This window comes from Lonchura striata, chromosome 10 (genome assembly GCF_050655825.1).
Source record: "Lonchura striata isolate lonStrDom1 chromosome 10, ASM5065582v1, whole genome shotgun sequence".
In the NCBI taxonomy this organism is placed as follows: Eukaryota; Metazoa; Chordata; class Aves; order Passeriformes; family Estrildidae; genus Lonchura; species Lonchura striata.
Genome location: NC_140712.1, coordinates 2,372,565 through 2,392,507, shown reverse-complemented (window position 1 = coordinate 2,392,507; position 19,943 = coordinate 2,372,565). Strand labels below are relative to the sequence as shown.

Below are 19,943 nucleotides of genomic sequence, written 5' to 3'. Positions count from 1 at the left end.
AACCTCTGCAGAACTCCAAGTCAGAATCCAACTCCAAAGTTTCTGGGACTTTTAATGGGTCCCACTGAGGGACACGACTGAGAAAGTGTCCCCAGACCCCAGGCAGAGCAGAGAACTGGAGGCACTGATGCCAGGTGGGGACAGAGAGAAGCCAAGTCTTGGTGCCCTGGGGCACAGCAGGGTCTGTGCCACCAAGGGCTGTCAGGAGACACCTTGTGCTGAGGCCCTGGGGCCTCCTGGCACAGCCCCAGCCAGGCTGGGCACTGTCACCCCCTGGTCCTGCCCTCAGCATCCTCCCCATGCCCACATCCCAGTGGCCTCAAGGATCTGCTGGAAGGAGTCCCTGGGGAGCCTTGGTCAGGAATGGCCCTGGGGGCTCGTTCATGCTCCCAGGGACTGCAATGTCCTTTTTCAAAGTGCTTTGTCTTTTGCTTTTGCCTTGGAGTCTCTGAGAGGTTTCTGCAATCCTGGCCTCCAATATTTTGCTGTAATTAATCCCTGGAGAGGCTTTGTCAGTAACAACACTCAGTGGGGCCCATTAATGCTTCAAGGTACTTCAGTTATCTGAAGGTACTTGATGTTTCCCTTTTGCTACAGACTCTGTGAGAGGTTTGTGCAATCATGGCCCCATTTATCTGCTTTAATGAGTCCCTTGAGAACTTTGTACTGACAGTCAGTGGAGCTCATGAATACTTTAAGATTCTTAACTTTTGTATGGTACTTTGGATTTTCCTTTCCACATTGAGAGATCTTTGTGCCATTTTTGTCCCTGAGGAAGAACCGTCCAGTGGTATCTCTGCAAAGGTTATTTTCTATTGATGCTTGGGACAGAAAATGCAAAGCGTGGAGCATCATCTGGATGAAGTGGAATGCTGAAAAAACAGTCCTTGAGATCAATGATCACAAGCGACCAGTCCCTCGGGATCATCGAGAGAGATGGAAGCCCAAGCTGCAGTGGCCCCATGTCCTCGATGACCTCGTTGATTTTCCTGAGATCATGAAGCAGTCTCCAAGACCCTGAAGTTTTCTTGCGAATGACAAACACTGGGGAATTCCATGGGCTGTCTGTTGGTTTGATGTGTCCCTTCTGCAGCTGTTCTTGGACCAACTTTTTCAATGCACTCAATTTTTTCCGCTCCAGGGGCCACTGATCCACCCAAACAGGATCATTTGTTTTCCATGTCAGTTTCAGAGTGGTGAGTGCCACAGTGACCCCTGTTAAAAATCCAATTCTAATTCCAGTCCCCATTGTGCCAAAAGGTTCCTTCCCCATACTGTGATGGGCTTTTGCACGATGAAAGGACGGATAACTGCTGTCTTTTTTCCCGGACCTGTGACAACAATTGCGTTTTCACTTTGCATGCACAGGGAACTCCCCCCTATACCTGTGAGAGAACCCAAAGGTGCAACCAAGTCCCATTCCCGAGGCCTAAAAATGTATGAAATAACTGTAACATCCGCTCCTGTGTCAAGCATCCCTGTAATAGCAATTGTCTTCTCGTTACAAGTCAACTGACAAGTAACAATGGGCCGATCTCGGCTCAAATGTTTCACCCAAGATGCATGCACGTCTGCTTGATCACCAGGAAAAGAGTCCCGTTTGTTGAACACCGGCATGGCTTGCCTTTCTGGATGAGATGGCAAAGCCATAGCTCGAGCAATCGGTGTGTTTTGTGGAATTGTCAGAGGTGGTCGCAAGGCTTTTGCCGTGACCATCAACTCCTCATTATGGTTTGCTGAAATCAAAGATGGATAAACAACAAGTCCAAGGATACTGCTCCTGTCCCTGGCCATTATTAAAAAATCCTGCCTTTTCCAAGAAGTCCCTGTGACACCTGTAGGTATCACTGCATGGCTATTGTCCAAAAGACACGTCAATTTGGAGGTTGCCAAGATGCATTGGAATCCGGGTGGTACCAAGTCTGGATTGCTGGGGATTTTGGAGATTGCTCTGCTGAGGGGTTCTGTTTGTTGCTCCCCGAGGATTGTCCCTGCTGGTTCTGTGTCACTGCCAGGATTTGTGTCTGAGCGCGCTGGCGTTGATTCGCGCTCTTTTTTCCATTTCCCGGAATAGGAAGAAGTTTCCCATCCATATCTGTCTGTGAGTGACACTCACTTGTGAGATGTTTCCCTCTCCTGCACCGAGGGCAGAGGTCTGGTGGCTTGTTGGGCTTTGCATGTTGTGGGCAGTTCCTTTTAATATGTCCTTGTGCCCCACACCCAAAGCACCGTCTGTCTGCATTAGGGTTGCCCTTTGTATAATTTGCAAGAGCTTCCCTAACACGTTTTTCAATTCAATCCCCCAAGTGTTCCTCCATGATGGAAGCAACATGTTGTGGTGTCCCCACCTTGCTGCAAGCCTCGATCATGTCTGCCAAAGTGGCCTGGTGCGGCATCACGCTGATGATCCGTCTGCACTCCGGATTGGCATTGGAGAACACGAGGCTTTTGACCAGGTGTGGTTTCGCTCCCTCCTCGCTCACCTGCCGCTCCACCGCCTGAGAAAGACGATCCACAAATGAAGAAAACGGCTCTGAAGGACCCTGTTTGATCGTGGTGTAGATGGTGTCCTGGACCCTCGCTGGAGCAATCTGAAGAATTGCCCTCCGTGCTGCCTCTTTGATGTCGCTGAGCACGTGATGCGGGAGCCTCACCGCCTGTTGAGTTGGATCGTCCTCAGGAGGATCACCAGCAAGCTGCACCATGGTGAGGTTCGCATTCAGCCTGCCCTGGTATCTGGCTCTCAGCTCCTCCAGGGATCTCCTCCACGCCTTCTGCCACACGAGAGCTTGGGTGTCTGTAAGAACTGATGTTGCAAGATATTTAAGATCATACGGTGTTAAGTCATACATTCCAAAAATACTTTTAAACATTTGCTTGAAATATGGTGATGACAACCCATTGTCCCGAATGGCCTTAGCTAAATCTTTGATTGCTCCACGGTCCAGGCGTTCCCATCTCGGGTTTTGGCCCTGAGCATCATAGTTCACCGGCATCATTATAATTCCCGAGCCCTGCAATAAACCTTTCTCTTTCTCCAACTCTGCTCGAATGTCCTGCCAGTCCACTTTTGCGCTCTGCAAAGCTGTAAATTCAGTGGGTACTTGCCTGTAGAGTGGAGTCATCTGCTGTGGCTGCAGTTCTGGTGCAGCAGCACTCATGGATACCAACGGCGTCTGCAGCATCTGCGAAGATGAAGGCTGGAAGTCTCTGGAGAAAAGTGAAGCGTCTGCTGTGGAGGAGAACACACGACTGCCCTGCATTATTTGGAAAATTTTTGGAAGATGAACCAACAGTTCTGGCTGTGACTCCAAGGCTGTGCTTCAATATTGTAAAAGAAATTCAACAACCCCCTTTGATATGAAAATTGACTCTCCCTGCCCCGAAAGTTTGGCAGACCTTGATTTTGGAACTGTCCAAGCTGGAACACCCTCTGAAGCAGTGATGCATAGAGTTTCATCCCGTTGCTGCGCCTCAGCAGAAATGTCCTGAGTCCCGCACTGTTCCGGTGTCAGTGGAGGTTCCAGCTGCCGTGCAGATGTGACCTTTTTCACCCTGGAGTTTTTCTTATAAGAAACTGGAAAAAAGTCCTGCAATGTCACAGTCCCACCACTGGGTGGCGCAGTGCCTTGACAGGACAAGTTCTGTGCCGCCTGTTGCAATGTTGTGGTTCCGCCGCTAGATGGCGCTGCCGCCTGACCAGCTGAGGTGGGAACCGCACTCTGCTCTTCAATCTGCACTTCCGATAAACATTTGAGCATCTCTTCTGTCAACTGATTTACATTTGCAAATCCCGCACTAATTCCTGATAAACCTTTGAGCATTTCTCCTAATAACTGATTCACGTTTGCGATCCCTGTAGTCGGTGAAACTGACTCTCGTTGCAATAACTGTTCTAATTTGGCCATGTCTGAAGCTGACAGGGATTGGCCGTGGACTTGGGCTGTCTGTTGCCATGGGAACTGTGATGGAACCGCGCCCTGAGGAATGTTTACATCCTGGCCACGCCCCATCCCTGCCTGCGCCATCATGGGGGTGTGGATGCCCCTGCTCCGACCCTGGCTATGCTTTGGCCTCGCTCCGCCCCACACCGCCTCTGAATCAGAGCCACTGCCATCCCCCCCAAGGCTGACGTATCCACCCTCCTGTTCCCATTCCAGCCTCGATGTCTCCGTCTCACTTTGCCCGTCTCCTGGCTCCATGCCAGCACCCACAGCCCGCGCACGCCGGCTCCGCCCCGTCTGTGCCCGTCCCGGGCATTCGAAATGTGAGAAATCCCCTTCACCCGTGGCTGTCGGGTTTTGCTCGACCTTCACACACGTGCCCGCCTCCTGAGCTGCAGCGAGGAACGCCTCCCGCTGTCCCTCTGCCGCTTCCTCAGCAGCCCTGGTTGCCGCGGTCAGGGAGCCAAGTTCCCGCACCCTTTGGGCGGCCGCTTCTGCGGCCTCACGGATTCTCGACATTGAACGTGTCACCGGGCGCTCCGAGCGTACCACCGCCGCACTCACACTCCCCGCTTTCGCCCCGATCCGTCCCGCCCCCGCCACTCTCCCCGGCCTCACTTTCTGCGCGGGCTGTTTTGAACTCCCAGCCTGTGCAGATGTGGAGGCGCTTTCCTCTCCCTCCTCCCCCTGCTCTGCACTCACGTTCGCATCCTCTCCCACTGGGGCTGCAGCTGCTGCCGCCCCTCCGTGGGTTTGGACTCGGGCAATGCCTTCCCCCCACTGAGGGTCGCGGCTGTGCCTGGCTCGCGTGCCTCCGTCTGGGGAATTTCTGCGTCGGAGGAGCTTAGGGACTCTTGGGAAACTGAGGAACAGTGAGAGCCCGGGGACACGGGACGCGATGGGGTATCATCTCCCTGATTTTCCACAGGAAGCAATCCTGCCTGTCCTGTGCCTGTGTTGAGAGGGGCTGTCCCAAGCTGCTGGCCGGACTGTCCCCCGTTCTGTTTGTCACCAGGAGCCGTAGCTGCCTGGCTTGAGCTGCCACGTTGTGAGAGTGACTCTAAAACTGTTCTTGCTGAAGATAAAAGTTTTGCGGCAAGCTTATTATTTCTTATAGCCTGATAATATAATTGCTTATTAATTTCCTGCCAAAAATTTGGCTCAAACGATAAATCTGGATCTGAGTGTGGGAAGTTACACCTCACCCACAATAATAAATCTTTCACCTCTTTTTGTGCAATCTCCACCGGATGGGCAGAGATGATGCCCTGGAAGGCAGATACAATTTCTTTTTCCTCTTGGGAGAATTCCCTTCCCATGTTCTTAATTTTGACCGTTCTCACCAAAAGCTGAGTCGGCCCGAGGTCAGTCCGGAGATGGCACTGATCACCGTCCAGCAGGTCACAGGTGAGAGATCCCAGGCGCGCTTCTGGGTTGTCTCCTCCCTGAAAGTCCCCGAGACGAGTTGTTTCAGTGAAGGTCAGGTTCTAATCTCGAGCTGTCTGCTCCCTCTCTTCTTGGAATTTGCTGCGAGTGTGTGTGCTCTGCTCTTCTCTTTTTTTTCTTCTCCGCTGATGCAGGTTGGAGGTTGTTTGATGTTTCTTTTCAGTCTTCTTGCTGATGCCCGCAAAGGGACGCCAGATGTGAGAACCCCGGGTTTGGTTTGGGGTCTCGTGTGGTGGTAAAGCTTCTCCTCCAACCCGTGCGTCCAAAGAAAAACTCCGCAGCCTCTTGTTATTTGGTCTCAAGAGGATTTATTGCTAGTTATCTAACAGATTATGTTCTTGGGCTGCGGCCCTTTGATCAGCGGCCTGGGTAGAGACGCACACACTCCTGACACCCTGACTGTCCAGTGTCTTCTTCTCTCTACCAGCCCAGGGCTGCTGCTATCTTTTATGAGATATATTATGTATTACATGTTTACAGTTATTCCCCGATACCTACTACATATATTACCAAGTGCTTTTCTACTCTAAACCAACCTGTGAGTGCCAACATCACCAAGAACATGGAGGCAAGGAAGAAGAAGGAGGAAGAACAGGATCATCCCACTTTCCTCCATCTTAGAACTTCTGACCCCCATGTACAATAGAAACCCCCCCCCGTACATGTGCTAAAACCCCCCTGTACAATACTAAAAAAAATTCCCCTCTACTTTGTAACTACTTTTACTATTCTATCTAACCCTTTGTGACTGCTTGTTCCACCTTCAAATTTGGTAATTCATTCCATGGTTCAAACACAAAATCACAGCTGTTTCCAGCTGTCTGCCAGGGTCAAAAATGCTTCTGACCAAGGCCTGGAACCTCTAAAAATATCTGAGGGACATTTTGAGTTCCCACAACCTGGGAGCCTTTGGCAGTCCCTGCCCTCAGTGGGGCCCAGTGATGCTCCAAGGCACTTTGAGTTTTGCTCCTGACTCCTTGAGCAGCTTCTTCAGCCTTCTCTCAGTGCCTGAGGGTCCTGGACTCCGTCCCAAAACCACAGTGGGGATCATCAAAATACAGAAAGCCCTCACGGGTGCTTTGTCTTTATTCAATTGTCTGCAAGCCTCCAGGGCTTGTGCAGCTGACTGGAGTCAGTCTGGAGTTCTGTTAAGGAGGAAGATTTCCACATGCACCTCATGACCTTTTATTCTTCAATCAAATGAGTGGGGTTTTTTATTTCCCAGTTTGGAGAAGAGCAGATAGAAGCATTCCCCAGGTGATCCTGACACTGAATTTCTCCAGAGGAGGTCTGGGCATGTACCAGAATGAGCCCCCTGAGGACTGACCCTGTTTGGACAAGCTGCTCCTCACCCCAAGCCTCACCATGTCTGACATCGCCCACCTGGCACTGACATCCCTGTCCCCTGCAGCAGAACCTTGTCCCTGGGCTCTGCAGCTCCATGTCCCAGCCCATTGCACCGTGTCCCACCTGCTCTCCTCAGGGCTCTGCCTGCACACAGGCCCAGGAGAAGTTTTCCTCTTGGGAAAGAAAGAATGGAAAAGCCTGAGCAGGTTTCCTGAACAACAAACCCCACTCAGGAACCACCTGCTCAGTACAGGCTGCATGGAATGGTTTCACCTTTCTACAAGGGACAGTGTGACCAGAAATGATCTCTGGAAGCAGAATTCTCTGAGTCTCCCAGCTGAATTCTCTGTCCCTGTCCTTTCCCTAGATCCATGTTGCAGATGGAAGCTGCTGGTGCCATCCTCACCTTTTACCTCTCTTTGGAATGCAAACAGATGTTCCCAGGTGCGTTAAACAGGATTTGCTCAATGTTTCTATAAATCTTTTGTGCCACTCATGGAATGAAGGGGCCATTTTGGCACTGAGGGGGTGACGTGGAAGCAAGGAGTCAATTGTGACCCTGGGGTCCCATGGAACCAAGGGGCCACAGTGACACAGCAGGGCCACGTGGATCCAGTGGTCCATTGTGACACTGTGGATCCAAGGAAACCATGGAGACACCCCCAGAACCTCATGGAACCAAGGAGTCCATGGTGACCCAGCAGGGCTGCATGAAGCCAATGGTCCATGGTGACACTGCCCATCCAATGAGGCCATTTGGACACTGCAGAAGCTCATGGAGTGAGGTGGCCATTGTGACACTGAAGAACTTCATGACACCAAATATCCATGGGGACACAGCAGGGCATCATGGAACCCAGGAACCGTTGTTGGCAGTGCAGAAACTCATGGAACCAGGGGCCGTGGTGGCACTGCAACACAAACACAGCTGCTGCACCTTGTCCCCTGCCCTGCACAGCTCCTTGGGAGGCACGGCAGGAGCAGCACCCTGGGAGCCTCGGGAATGCCCCTCTGGGATCCATGGCACACACTCCTTGGGGATGGAATTCCAGTTCCCAGCCAGGAAAAGATGATCCTGCCCTTGAAGGCAAAGCTCTTGTGGAAGAGTCAAAAGCCAAGTGGAGCAAGATCTTACAGTGACATTTCACTGCCAGCCTTCATAACTTCACCCATGGTGGTTGTAGTTCATGGATTGGGAATGAAATCAGGGCAGGGTCTTTGGAGGGAGCTGCCCTGGGTCAAGGGAGACACTGAGAGATAAACAGAGCAGGCAAAGGAAGGCAGGAGAGAAAGGAGGACACAAACACAATCAACTGAGAAGGTGGCACTCTGAAAAGCAAAACAGAACTGACTGAAAATTAATGGGACAGGAAGCAATAATTCTGAATGTTTTATTTACTTTCAAAATATATCCCATACACCCAGCTGCACACAATCGTGATCCCACACCCTTTAAATTTGGATCCCACTTCTCCCAATTTCCCTCCTACCCCATCTCACACTGGAGGCTGTGGAATTGGTTCTTTTGTCATGGGTTAGAGTTTTTTGAGGTGGAAATAAGCCATTTTGAGGTGGGGTAAGATTTGGGTGTTTTCAGTGAAACTGAGTCATTTTGAGGTGACAGATCAATCCATCTTGACTTTGGGAGGGCAAAGATGTGGAGAACACAGCCTGAAATCCCCCAAGAACCCACAAATCCTTCAGAATATGTCCCCAGACTATAAATTTCATCTCAAATACCTGTTAAAGGGTTGGACTTTGAATCTCTGAATAATTACTTTCTTTTCAGTCCTATTTCAGGTGTTTTAATTGATAAAGACATATCTGAAGAATGTTAAGGCCAAACCAAAAAGATGACCAGTCAGGTGTCTTCCCAACATGGATCACAGGGAATGTGGGTCACCAGGCCTTTGCACAGCATGGGTCTTCCCATGGGGGATAAGGCTGGAGCAGGGCACAAAGATCTTCATGCAGTTTGGGGACTCTCAGGGCTTCCTTTACTAGTGTCTCCATTGGTGTTTGGTCAAGTGAGAGCTCTGGGTGAAGCTCTTCCCACACTGGGGACACTCGTAGGGCCTCTCCCCAGTGTGGATGCGCCGGTGCTTGACAAGGGAGGAGTTGTACTTGAAGCCCTTCCCACAGTCGGGGCAGCGGAAGGGCCTCTCATCCATGTGAATCCGCTGATGGCAGAGGAGATTAGATCTGGTCTTAAACTTCTTCTGACACTCAGGACACTCATAGGGCCTCTTGTCAGTGTGGATCATTTGGTGGATGATCAGGTTGGACCTCTGGCTGAAGCCCTTCTCACATTGCTCACACTTGTATGGCCTTTCCCAGTGTGGATCCTCTGGTGGCGGATCAAGTTGGATCTTGTGCTGCAGCTCATCCCACATTCCTTACACTCATAGGGCTTCTCCCTGATGTGGATGTGCCGGTGGGTGACGAGGGTGGAGTTGCGCTTGAATCCCTTCCCACAGTCCGGGCAGTGGAAGGGCCTCTCATCCGTGTGAATCCGCTGGTGCAGGAGGAGAGTGGAGCTGGTGTGAAACCTCTTCTGACACTCAGGACACTCATAGGGCCTCTCCCCAGTGTGGATGCATTGGTGGGTGACAAGGGCAGAGCTGCAGCTGAATCCCTTCCCACACTCCCCACACTCGTAGGCCCATTCCCCAGTGTGGATCATCTGGTGGCAGATCAGGCTGTTGCTCTTCCTGAAGCTCTTCCCACACTCCAAGCACCTGTAGGGCTTCTCCCCATCAGGAAGCTTCTCAGGCACCACCAGCTCCGAGCTCTGGCTGAAGCTCTGCCCACCTTCCTGGCCCAGAGTGGGTCTTTCCTCCTCAGAGCATCCTGGGCTGGGTTTGCAGCCCCTCCTCCTGTGGGATCTCTGGGGATTTTCCTCACTGTTGTATTCCTGCACCATGGAGCTGCTCAAAATGGCCTCTTCCATGAGGTTCTGCTGCAGGGATTTATCCTCCCTGGTCTTTATCTTCTTCTCCTTGTCTGGGGGAGGAAGAACAGGGAGAGGATGAGATTTGCCTCCGTGCCGCAGGGAAGGGCAAGAAGATCCCCCCAGTGCGTCCCCGGCAGGAGGGCACTGGCAGCGGGGCTGTCCTGCAGCTGGGAGCCAGGCTGGGCTGGGAGATGGAGCAGGAGAGAGGGGGAAAGGGGCACTGACTTCCTCCTCACCTGCCTCGGTGTCCCAGGGCATCTTCCTCTTCCTTGCAGCCTCCTCCTCCATCTGGCGAATTTTTGGGGATGGGAAATCCTGTTTTGGGAGGAAAAAAGTTATGAGCACAGTGAGTTTGTTACTGGTTGGAAGGCAAACCAGGGGGAGAGTCTAAGCCAGAATGACAATTGAATAAGAAAATTAAGATCAAGGCAATGATGCAGGAACACTGTCTTAATCTGACAGAGTCAGGATATAACCTGACACCCCGTTGCTCAGGGTGGTGGTAGCAGGCTGATGAAATGGTGGCTGCAGTCCAGCTGGAGTGATGAATGTGATTCTGTCAAAGCAGTGATCCTCTAGAAGGGTCTGGTCTTCCTCTGAAGGTCCAGTGGTGGTTATGGAGCTCTTCTCCTCTGGGAATGCAGTAGGTAAGGTGGTTGTGGTGTTGCAAATGGTGAGATTATATCCAGGCAGGAATGCTTGGTTCCTCCCCCTGGGCAGAGCATCCCACAATGGGATGATGTAATTTTATCAGTCCTGCAGTGACACTCAATGGCCCATTAACAGAAGATGGCCCCTGCAGGGTGTTATCAGGGCTGAGCCATGGAAGAGATAAAGAACACTGCCCCACCTGTTGATAACAGTTTTTGGAGATGGGGACTGAAAACACTTTTGGTTACATCTGACATTGAAACCTGAAACAGTGAGGCAATCCCTGCTCGGGGTGGGGGGTGAACAGCACCCCCCTTACCCAAACTGGCTCAGGTGTAAAACCCCCACCCTGGGAAGGCCACGCACACAGGGGACAATGTCACACTTGCCCTGCCCCAGGGGAGATCTCTGTCCCTGTCACTCCCTTGCTCTCTCCCCTTTTCTCTTTCTTTGCATCTCTCTCTACCTCACATTTACTGTTCAATAAAATCCACTTTGGATTTGGTCTTGTGAGCACCTTAATTGGGGCAGAGGCATCTCTCTAACAATTTTATTATCCAGATTGCAACATTATTTTACACAGTGAGTTCAGGGCTCTGTTGTCTGACCCCAAGTGCCTTTGACAACAGCATGTTTCTCTCCTCTGAGGAGTTTGTGGCTCTTTCTGGAGGAACTCTTGGAAGCTTGGATGCAGCTTCCTCTGAGTGACTTTTGGGAGAGCTTACGAGGAAAATGGCTCTTGTGGGTGGCCAGTGTAAAGAAAATATTTTGTTTTCCTTCTTTGAAAATTCTGTTAAAATCACTGGAGGAAAGGGACCAAATGATACCAGCAAGACTGACAAGGATCATTCACCTCAAAGTGAGGAACACAAGGCTACTTAAATCCTACAAGAAGCCCAGCTCAAGTAGGTAAATTCCCAAATAACTCCTGAATTCACGGGCTTTGGGGGGAGAAGCATTATTTTCTTGGTCCCTGTCTGAAGAGAGCCTGACAGAGGAATGGTTGAACGACAAGGGACATGATACTGTAAAGTTAATCCAAATAGGGAGGGCTACGTGACTGCTGCAAAGTTCGCATGGCCCTGAAGAATAGATGATGTGCAGAAAGCAGGATATTGAAATTGCTTAGTATGTAGAAGTAGATAGAGAAGAACAAAGGGGGTACTAAGCTGTTCTAACTGCAAGGCCAGCCAGACAGGCATGTATCGATCATAACGATACTTTTAAGATAATAGTACAAGTCACATAGCAACCAATCATGAGCTTGGCTTTTGCAATATGTATGAGCTAATTAACGAACATATATAAACTATGTAATCTGTTACAATAAACTGAGACTTGATGATCATGATATCATGAGTCTTGTCTCCCACGGCATTTTCCTCTAACAACTGGCGCCCGAAAGCAGGGACCTGATCCGAGCCTAAGGCGAGAGAGGTGCTGCGTTGGAGTGCGGGTCCTGCAGCTGGAAGGACGGCGAAAATAAAGAGAAGAGGCGAAACGCTCTTCTCCGCGCCCTGAGTGACCGTAGAAGCGGGCTCAGCCGATACGTGCTGCCGAAGCCTGAAGGAGCCAGCAACGGTACCGACGTAACCATGGAAAGGCAAGCAGCATATGATTTATTTAGTGCTTCTCTTAGAAAAAGGCAGATTAGGGGGATTGACTTAGATAAGGATCTCCCTTCGCTATTGCATCATGCTGAATCTTAAGGCTTTTTCGTTAACCCCCATAGTGTTCATGAACTTTCCGAATGGAGGAAATATGGGGATAAGTTGGTGGAGTTAGTGTTAGATGAGGATAAAACGGGTAAGAAGATGGGTAAGCTTTGGCGGGTAGTTCATAGTGAATTGCTAATGTGTCAGGCAGAAAAGAAGGCGGTGGAAGGGATACGGACAGCCCGGGAAAAAAATAAGGAATATGAACCCTCGCTTTCTTCTAGTGAGCCTAACCCTCCGGTCCTTACAAATTTCCCTGTCCCCATCTCTGCTCCTGAAATGCCTGCACCGCCCACAGATACTAGTGGCATTGAGGTGCTGCCATCAGCTCCCCCTCTACCCCCACCGTCGCGTCCCCCTCCGGCAATTCAAAACGTTACCGTAGCACCCTCCTCGCGGCATCCGCCGTCTCCCGGCCAGGCGCCTGTCCCTAGGGCAGATTCTGACCTCGTGGAGGCCATGGCTAAGGGAAGACGTGAGTTATGGGCTGCTATTGCACAGGAGGGCATGCAGACGGGGGACGCTGAGCTCTTCACGGCAGCACAGGAAACCCTTGCGTTTCCGGTGATATTTTCGCCGAATGGCGACAGGGGGTACACTGCGCAGGTCCAGAGCATGGACTGGAAACTGTTGACACAGCTGCGCGCCACTGTGGGGAGCTATGGCATCGCCAGTGAGCCTGCCAGGCAAATGCTTGATTTTATTTTTAATGCTCACACTTTATTGCCTTCCGATGTTAGGGGAATGGCCAAATTGATCTTCACGCCGCATCAACGCTTACTTTTTGAGGCACGCTGGAGAGAGGAAGCGGAGAGAAGTGCCAATTTACCAAGGGCTCAGGGGGATCCTTTGGCAGGGCTTACTGTAGCCGAGCTCATGGGACAGGGTAATCATGTACGCTTAGAACAACAGGCAGCACTAGGACCTGACAAATTAAGAGAAGCAACAGTGGTGGCAAGAAGAGCCATAGACAAAGTCAAGACCCCGGGTGGAATTCCAATGTATATGGGGATTAAACAAGGCAGGGAGGAGCCTCTTGGCACATTCGTAGATAAAATAATGGAGGCGTTGTCCAAAGCAGGGGTGGCTGATCATATGCAGGATGCCCTACTTAAGCAGTGCATACTCCAGAATAGCAATCCCACAACTAGAAATTTGATTACTTCTATCCCTGGGGATTGGACTGTCCAAGCATTGTTAGAAAAGGCTGCTTCAGTACCAGTTGGAACTCAGGCACTATTGGTTAATGCTTTGCAAGAGATAGGACAGGGATTACGAGAACAGGCAAGCTCTCAAAATCAGGTTTTAGCTTCTCAAAATCAGGTTTTAGCAGCCCTTGCTCCCCTTCAGGCTACGGCTGGGCGCCCCCATTCTAATACTACCGGGGGGGCACGTGTAAAATGCTACCGCTGTGGAAACTTAGGTCACACTCAAAGAGAATGCGGAGCAACAGGAGTCTGGTGTGGCAGATGCCAATCAAACACCCACAACTCTAACGCATGCAAAAGGAAGCAGGGAAACTTCAGGAGCAGTGCGATCAGCGGCCGCGCCGGGACACAAATAGCAGCTGCAGAAATGAAGCCACTCAGCAATTCCAGCCTGCCACCTGCGGGAGCCTCGGCCTGGACTTGGCAGCCGCAGTAGACACTGATCTCCTAACTTCAAGACCACATAAAATTCCAACTGGAATCCATGGCCCCTTGCGAATACACGGACAAGCTATGGGAGGACTCATTATTGGCCGCTCTTCAGCCTCTATTTTAGGCCTCTTTGTGGAACCAGGGATCATCGATGCCGACTGCTGCGGCGAAATCATGATCATTGCTCATACGCCATATCCCCCCGTGACAGTACCAAAAGGTCAAAGGATTGCTCAGTTAATCCCACTGCCACAAATGACCAAAGGATTGGAACCTATATCCCAAGTCCCCAGGACTCCAGAGGGATTTGGCTCAACAGGAGGTCTCGCATTGCTTACCTTGGATCTCAACACCCGCCCCAGGAAATCCTGTCGCTTGATCCATCAGGGACACAGCATTGTGCTTAAAGGACTTCTGGATACGGGCGCAGATACCAGCATTATTGACCCAGGTCATTGGCCTGCGTCTTGGCCCACCCAGCCCACAGCAACCACGGTGAGCGGCATCGGCGGAATGACACTCGCAAGCCGCACCCCAGTGCTGACTGTTGAAATTGAAGGGAGACAGGCGTCTGCAGCGCTCTCTATAACAACCTTACCACCCGCTGTTCAATGCTTGATTGGCCGTGATGTTCTGGCCCAGCTGGGCCTCGTCCTTACCAACGATCATTCTTTTCAGTGACGGCCATTGCTTGGATCTTCCCGCTACCACTTACATGGACTACTAACGAGCCTGTGGTAGTTAAGCAATGGCCTTTGAAACGGGAAAGTCTGGAGCAGGCACATTTGTTGGTTGATGAACAATACAAGCAGGGACATCTTAGACCATCCACAAGCCCTTGGAACACTCCGATCTTTGTTATCAAGAAAAAGTCGGGCAATTACCGGCTCTTGCATGATCTCAGAGCAGTAAATGATCAGATGGAACCTATGAGAGCACTGCAACCTGGGATGCCGAATCCTGCTATGTTACCACAAGAATGGCCCATCTTAGTTATAGATTTGAAAGACTGCTTCTTTACTATTGCTCTGCACCCTGCAGATACTAAAAGGTTTGCCTTTACTCTCCCTGCCCTCAATCATGGCGAGCCAGCCAGGAGATTTGAATGGACGGGTTTGCCACAAGGAATGCGTAATTCGCCTACAATTTGTCAGCTATATGTGGATGCAGCACTTCAGCCACTGCGACAACGCATGACCGATACCATCATCTATCACTACATGGATGATATTCTGTTCGCACAAGCAACCCCCTTTTTAGACTCTCAAATCCATGATATCCTGCATACCTTAGAGAAGTCTTCTCTCGTCATTGCAGCCAACAAAATTCAATTTTCTGCTCCATGGAAATACTTGGGATGGACGATCACTCAACAGCGAGTTACACCACAGAAGCTATCTATCCAGTCATCAGTCAACACCTTGCATGAAGCGCAAAGGCTTTTGGGCGACCTACAATGGCTCAAGCCAGTTACTGGAATTCCTAATATCCTTTTAGACAAACTGCGCCCACTCCTCAAAGGAACCGATCCCTGCACTCCAGTTCGCCTGACGTCAGATCAACGTCGTGCTTTACACGACATTACACACTGCATCTCTACTGGTTTTGTGAGACGTCTTGATCCTGATCTTCCTTTACATTTGACCATTTGGAACACTGAGGACCACCTATTAGGGGCTGTCACCCAGCATGAAAAGAAAACGGGTGAGACAGTGGTGCTAGAATGGATCTCACCCCCATTACAGCAAAAAAGAACAGTAACCTCCAAGGTCGACAGCCTGGCAACACTTATCAAGAAGGGACGTACTCGTATTTTAGAGATAAGTGGTTCAGAACCAGTAAAAATCAATATACCCATGGAAAAACCCACTTTGGACTGGTACCTTCTAAACTCTGCACCCCTTGCCGAAGCATTGCTTTCATCTGCAGCTACTGTTAGTACAGGACCCCTTACACCCAAACAATTACAATGGGTAGGAAAATGGACATGGATACAGAAACCCCTCAGAAAGGAGAAGCCTATCTCAAATGCCATTACAGCTTTCACAGACGCAGGCCGCAAATCACGCAGAGCGGCTGTGGTCTGGAAGACAGAACAACAATGGCATTACCAGATACTGGAAGCAACATTTCAGGACAACTTACAGACATTGGAGTTAAGGGCAGTTATTTGGGCAGTGTCTCACTTGTTGGGGCCGCTGAACGTTGTTTCTGACTCACTCTATGTCGTAGGAGTGGCATCAAGGATTGAAGATGCCGCCATCAAGGAGGTCCAAAATCAGCGTCTTTACGAGCTCTTTCTTCAATTAAAGCGCGCCTTAAGGAACAGAAGGGAGGCATATTCTATCATACATGTCCGCAGCCACAAATGGAATGAAGGACTGGGAGCAGGCAATGCCAGAGCCGACAAATTAGTGTCAGTGTCAATTGCTCATCATGTAGTACTTCCACGGCAAACAATGGCCCGAGAGAACCATGCTATCTTTCATCAGAATGCCAAAGGCCTATCACAGGAGTTCCGTATTCCACTACAAGAAGCTAGAGCTATTGTTAAGGCTTGCCCCATATGTAGCCATCACAACAGAGGAGTGGGCCTGGGAATAGGAGTAAATCCGCGAGGCCTGCAAGCTAATGAACTTTGGCAGATGGATGTCACCCATGTACCTAGTTTTGGTCGTTTGAAGTACGTCCATGTGACTATTGATACTTACAGCCATTACATATGGGCTACTGCTCAGACAGGAGAACGGGCCCTTCATGTGGAGCGACATCTCAGCAGCTGTATCGCAGTCATGGGAGTGCCTCAGAAGATCAAGACTGATAATGGCCCTGCTTATTGCAGTAAACGTGTTGCCCGCTTTATGCAAACATGGAACATCACACACGTTACAGGGATTGCAAACTCCCCTACTGGACAGGCAATAGTAGAGAGAGCCAATGGAACTCTTAAACAATATCTGGAAAAATACATTGATACAGTCAGCGTGCAGGATAGGTTATTGAAATGCCTGTTTGTGCTTAATCACTTATGTATTTTTGGAGATGGGGGGTTACCCGCAGCAATTACTCACTTTGCCTCTAAAGCCCCTACCCCTCCGCAAATGGTAGTCAGGTATAGAGATCCAAAAACAGGGATTTGGCAAGGTCCAGCCAAAGTATTATACTGGGGCAGGGGCTATCTCTGTGTTTCTACACCAACAGGTACTGTGTGGGTCCCAGCTAAGTGGGTGCGGCCCACCAATGACCAGCCCGGAGCAGAGAAGGAGGCAGCGCCTACAGAGGACGATCTCCAGGATCCTGTATGAATTAGAAGAAGAGTTTCAGATTAAATTCCTGTTTGACTCGGAGAGAGAAGTTGAAGACTGCCTCTTGCCTCAGTTAGCTAGAGACTTTGACCGCTTTTGTCCGCTTGCTTGCTTGACTTGCAATAGTTATGACCACCAATCTTGGGTAAAAATATATTGTGGAGGGTGCTCTCATCGTTGGTGGATTCATCAGCACCACCTTACCTCTGCATTCTGGTGTCTTACCTGTCAGCGCCAGTGGAGCTTTGACTCACCACAGCGCGCTTTAACACGATTAACAGGTCAGCCTATCAGGGAGAGCCTGAGATTAATAGAAAATAGAGAAGACCTGGAATTAAGAAGGCTAGCTTGGAGGGTACAGCACTTAGTAGAGAAAATTCTAGGTGTTAAAAGGACAGGGATTATAGATTCCTGTTGTCAGAATGGTATTGGCATCCCCATTCAGTGGCAAGTTGACCCAGACGAATGGGACACGCAGTGTAGGAGGTTTCGTCGTCGCAGCCGTGCTGCTAAGTGTGCAGGCATACGTCCCACCTCAACCTAAAACAAATGTATGGGTCACAATGGCAAATCTAACAGGGCAAGAGTCCATCTGTCTTGCTTTATCTTCCCCAGGCAATCCGTTCTCCACCTGCCTAGTCGGTCTACCATTGGATACATGGCCATGTCCTACACGTGTTCCAACTTGCGATAATTTAAATTTGAATACTACTGTAGATAATTGGGACAGGTGGGTGCCCTACTTACCGATCGCCCCGGCAGAACCCCAGGAGCTAGAGCTACTGGGGGCAGTTGGCATGGATTGCTGTTTGTACTTTAACTGGACAAGCAAGCAACAGAGAATCAATGAGTCTGCAATTGTCGTTAATTCCACTTTGCCAATTTACAGAAACAGTAGTATCTGGTGTCAGTACACGGCCAAAAAGGTTTCAAAGTCAACAAATAATCCGCTTTCTTTGCCCCGAGGAATATTCTTTATTTGTGGTGACAGAGCTTGGGCTGGCATACCTTCCAGAATAAAGGGAGGCCCTTGTTCGTTAGGAAGATTGTCATTGCTGACACCCAACACATCAATGATATTAGACATGGCTCGGCGTTATCATGGCAGCAGTTTGCGACGCAGTGTACATAACTTTGCCAGTAACTGTCAAGATAATGTTAGATTTTGGTCCCCTGAGGCGATTATTGCTGCCTCTTTCCTAGCGCCTGGTGTTGCCTCAGCAGGAGCATTAGCTCAACTCAACAAGCTGGGGTGCTGGCTAGCTAAACAGACAAATGCTACATCGAAGGCCTTAAGTGACATGCTTTTGGATGTAGACTCAGTAAGACATGCCACACTGCAGAATAGGGCGGCTATAGATTTCCTATTGCTAGCCCAAGGTCATGGTTGTGAGGAATTTGAAGGAATGTGCTGTATGAACCTATCTGATCACTCTACATCCATCCATAAGCAAATACGAAAATTGACCGAGCTAACTCAACAGTTGAAGGTGGAAGACGGATTGGGCTTGGAAGGCTGGCTGAAAGGATTGGGGATTGGACCATGGTTGAGGGACATCATCAAATATGGCATAATAGTTCTAAGCATAATTGTGATACTTTTGCTTGTCTTGCCCTGTGTGTTTACTTGCTTACAAGGCTTGATGCAGCAGCTTTTGCAGAAAATGTTGAATGCACACCTTCTTGTCCAAAAGGAAAACGGGGGAGATGAAGAGAGCCTGACAGAGGAATGGTTGAACGACAAGGGACATGATACTGTAAAGTTAATCCAAATAGGGAGGGCTACGTGACTGCTGCAAAGTTTGCATGGCCCTGAAGAATAGATGATGTGCAGAAAGCAGGATATTGAAATTGCTTAGTATGTAGAAGTAGATAGAGAAGAACAAAGGGGGTACTAAGCTGTTCTAACTGCAAGGCCAGCCGGACAGGCATGTATCGATCATAACGATACTTTTAAGATAATAGTACAAGTCACATAGCAACCAATCATGAGCTTGGCTTTTGCAATATGTATGAGCTAATTAACGAACATATATAAACTATGTAATCTGTTACAATAAACTGAGACTTGATGATCATGATATCATGAGTCTTGTCTCCCGCGGCATTTTCCTCTAACACCTGTCACCTTTGTGATAGCTACACAGACCTTTCCCTTCCTTTTAATAATCTGTATTGGGCCAAATTTCCATGTTTTTTTTTTTTTGTTTGTTTATTTGTTTTTTATTTTTTTTTTGGAACCTGCCAGCATCTGAGCTGGAGCTGTACTGGAACTGATGAAATTTGGAATTGCCAGAGAATTGCTTCTGTTGTTTGTCTATTCATGTTTGGGATTTATTTGTGTTTCCATCAGAAATGACTTGTGGGAAGAGCAAATCTTCCTCAAGGCATTTTATGTAGGGTTAACTTTGATTTCTGCTGAGTTTGTTTTGTCCAGTGTCCAGGAGATGCTCAAGGGGTCTCTGGTTTTGGTTTGGCCCCAATTTACTTCTGATTTGTCTTTATCACTTAAAAACACCTGAAAAATGACTAAAAAGAGTATTGACCGGAGATGTCAGAAGTCCCACCATTTAAGAGGTATTTGAGGTGGACTTTACTGTTTGGGAACATATTCTGGAGGATTTGTGGGTTCTTGGGGGATATCTGGTAGTATTCTCCATATCTTTGCACTCCAAAACCCAATGTGGATTTGTCTGTCACCTCAAAGTGACTCAGTCACACCTCAAAATGGCTGGTTCCCACCTCAGTCCCATGCCAAAATTGCTCAATTCTTCAGCCTCCAGGATGAGATGGGGTTGGAAGGTGATCGGGAGAAGTGAGATCCAAATTTGAGTGTGTGGGGTCAGGATTGTGTGGGGCTGGGTGGGTGTGATTTATTTTGATAATAAGTAAAACTATCAGAATTATTGATTTCTGTCCCATTCATTTTCTGTCAGTTCTGA

General features: G+C 49.4%; 2 protein-coding genes across 2 annotated transcripts; one reads left to right on the top strand and one right to left on the bottom strand.

The window, feature by feature from the left end:
• Positions 1–4,642: 4,642 nt before the first annotated feature.
• LOC146766468 (uncharacterized) lies at positions 4,643–12,071 on the bottom strand. Its single transcript, XM_085588376.1, has 4 exons — positions 12,041–12,071; positions 9,046–9,740; positions 8,846–8,917; positions 4,643–4,762 (listed from the first exon to the last, which is right to left on the bottom strand). The coding sequence occupies exons 1-4, from the start codon at positions 12,069–12,071 to the stop codon at positions 4,643–4,645; spliced, it is 918 nt and encodes a 305-aa protein (XP_085444502.1).
• Positions 12,072–14,915: 2,844 nt separating this feature from the next.
• Positions 14,916–19,099, top strand: LOC146766467 (syncytin-2-like). Its single transcript, XM_085588395.1, has one exon. It carries the CDS (start codon positions 17,424–17,426, stop codon positions 18,789–18,791), a length of 1,368 nt encoding a protein of 455 aa, XP_085444521.1. The 5' UTR covers positions 14,916–17,423; the 3' UTR covers positions 18,792–19,099.
• Positions 19,100–19,943: the final 844 nt, after the last annotated feature.

Coding starts and splice junctions, on each gene's coding strand:
- LOC146766468 (XM_085588376.1), bottom strand. CDS start 12,071: ATGGGGGTTAACGAAAAAGCCTTAAGATTCA. Junction 8,918..9,045: donor GCCATACAAGTGTGAGCAAT/GTGAGAAGGGCT, acceptor CTCTGCCATCAG/CGGATTCACATGGATGAGAG. Junction 4,763..8,845: donor TCAAGTACAACTCCTCCCTT/GTCAAGCACCGG, acceptor GAAATTCCCCAG/ACGGAGGCACGCGAGCCAGG.
- LOC146766467 (XM_085588395.1), top strand. CDS start 17,424: ATGGTATTGGCATCCCCATTCAGTGGCAAGTTGACCCAGACGAATGGG.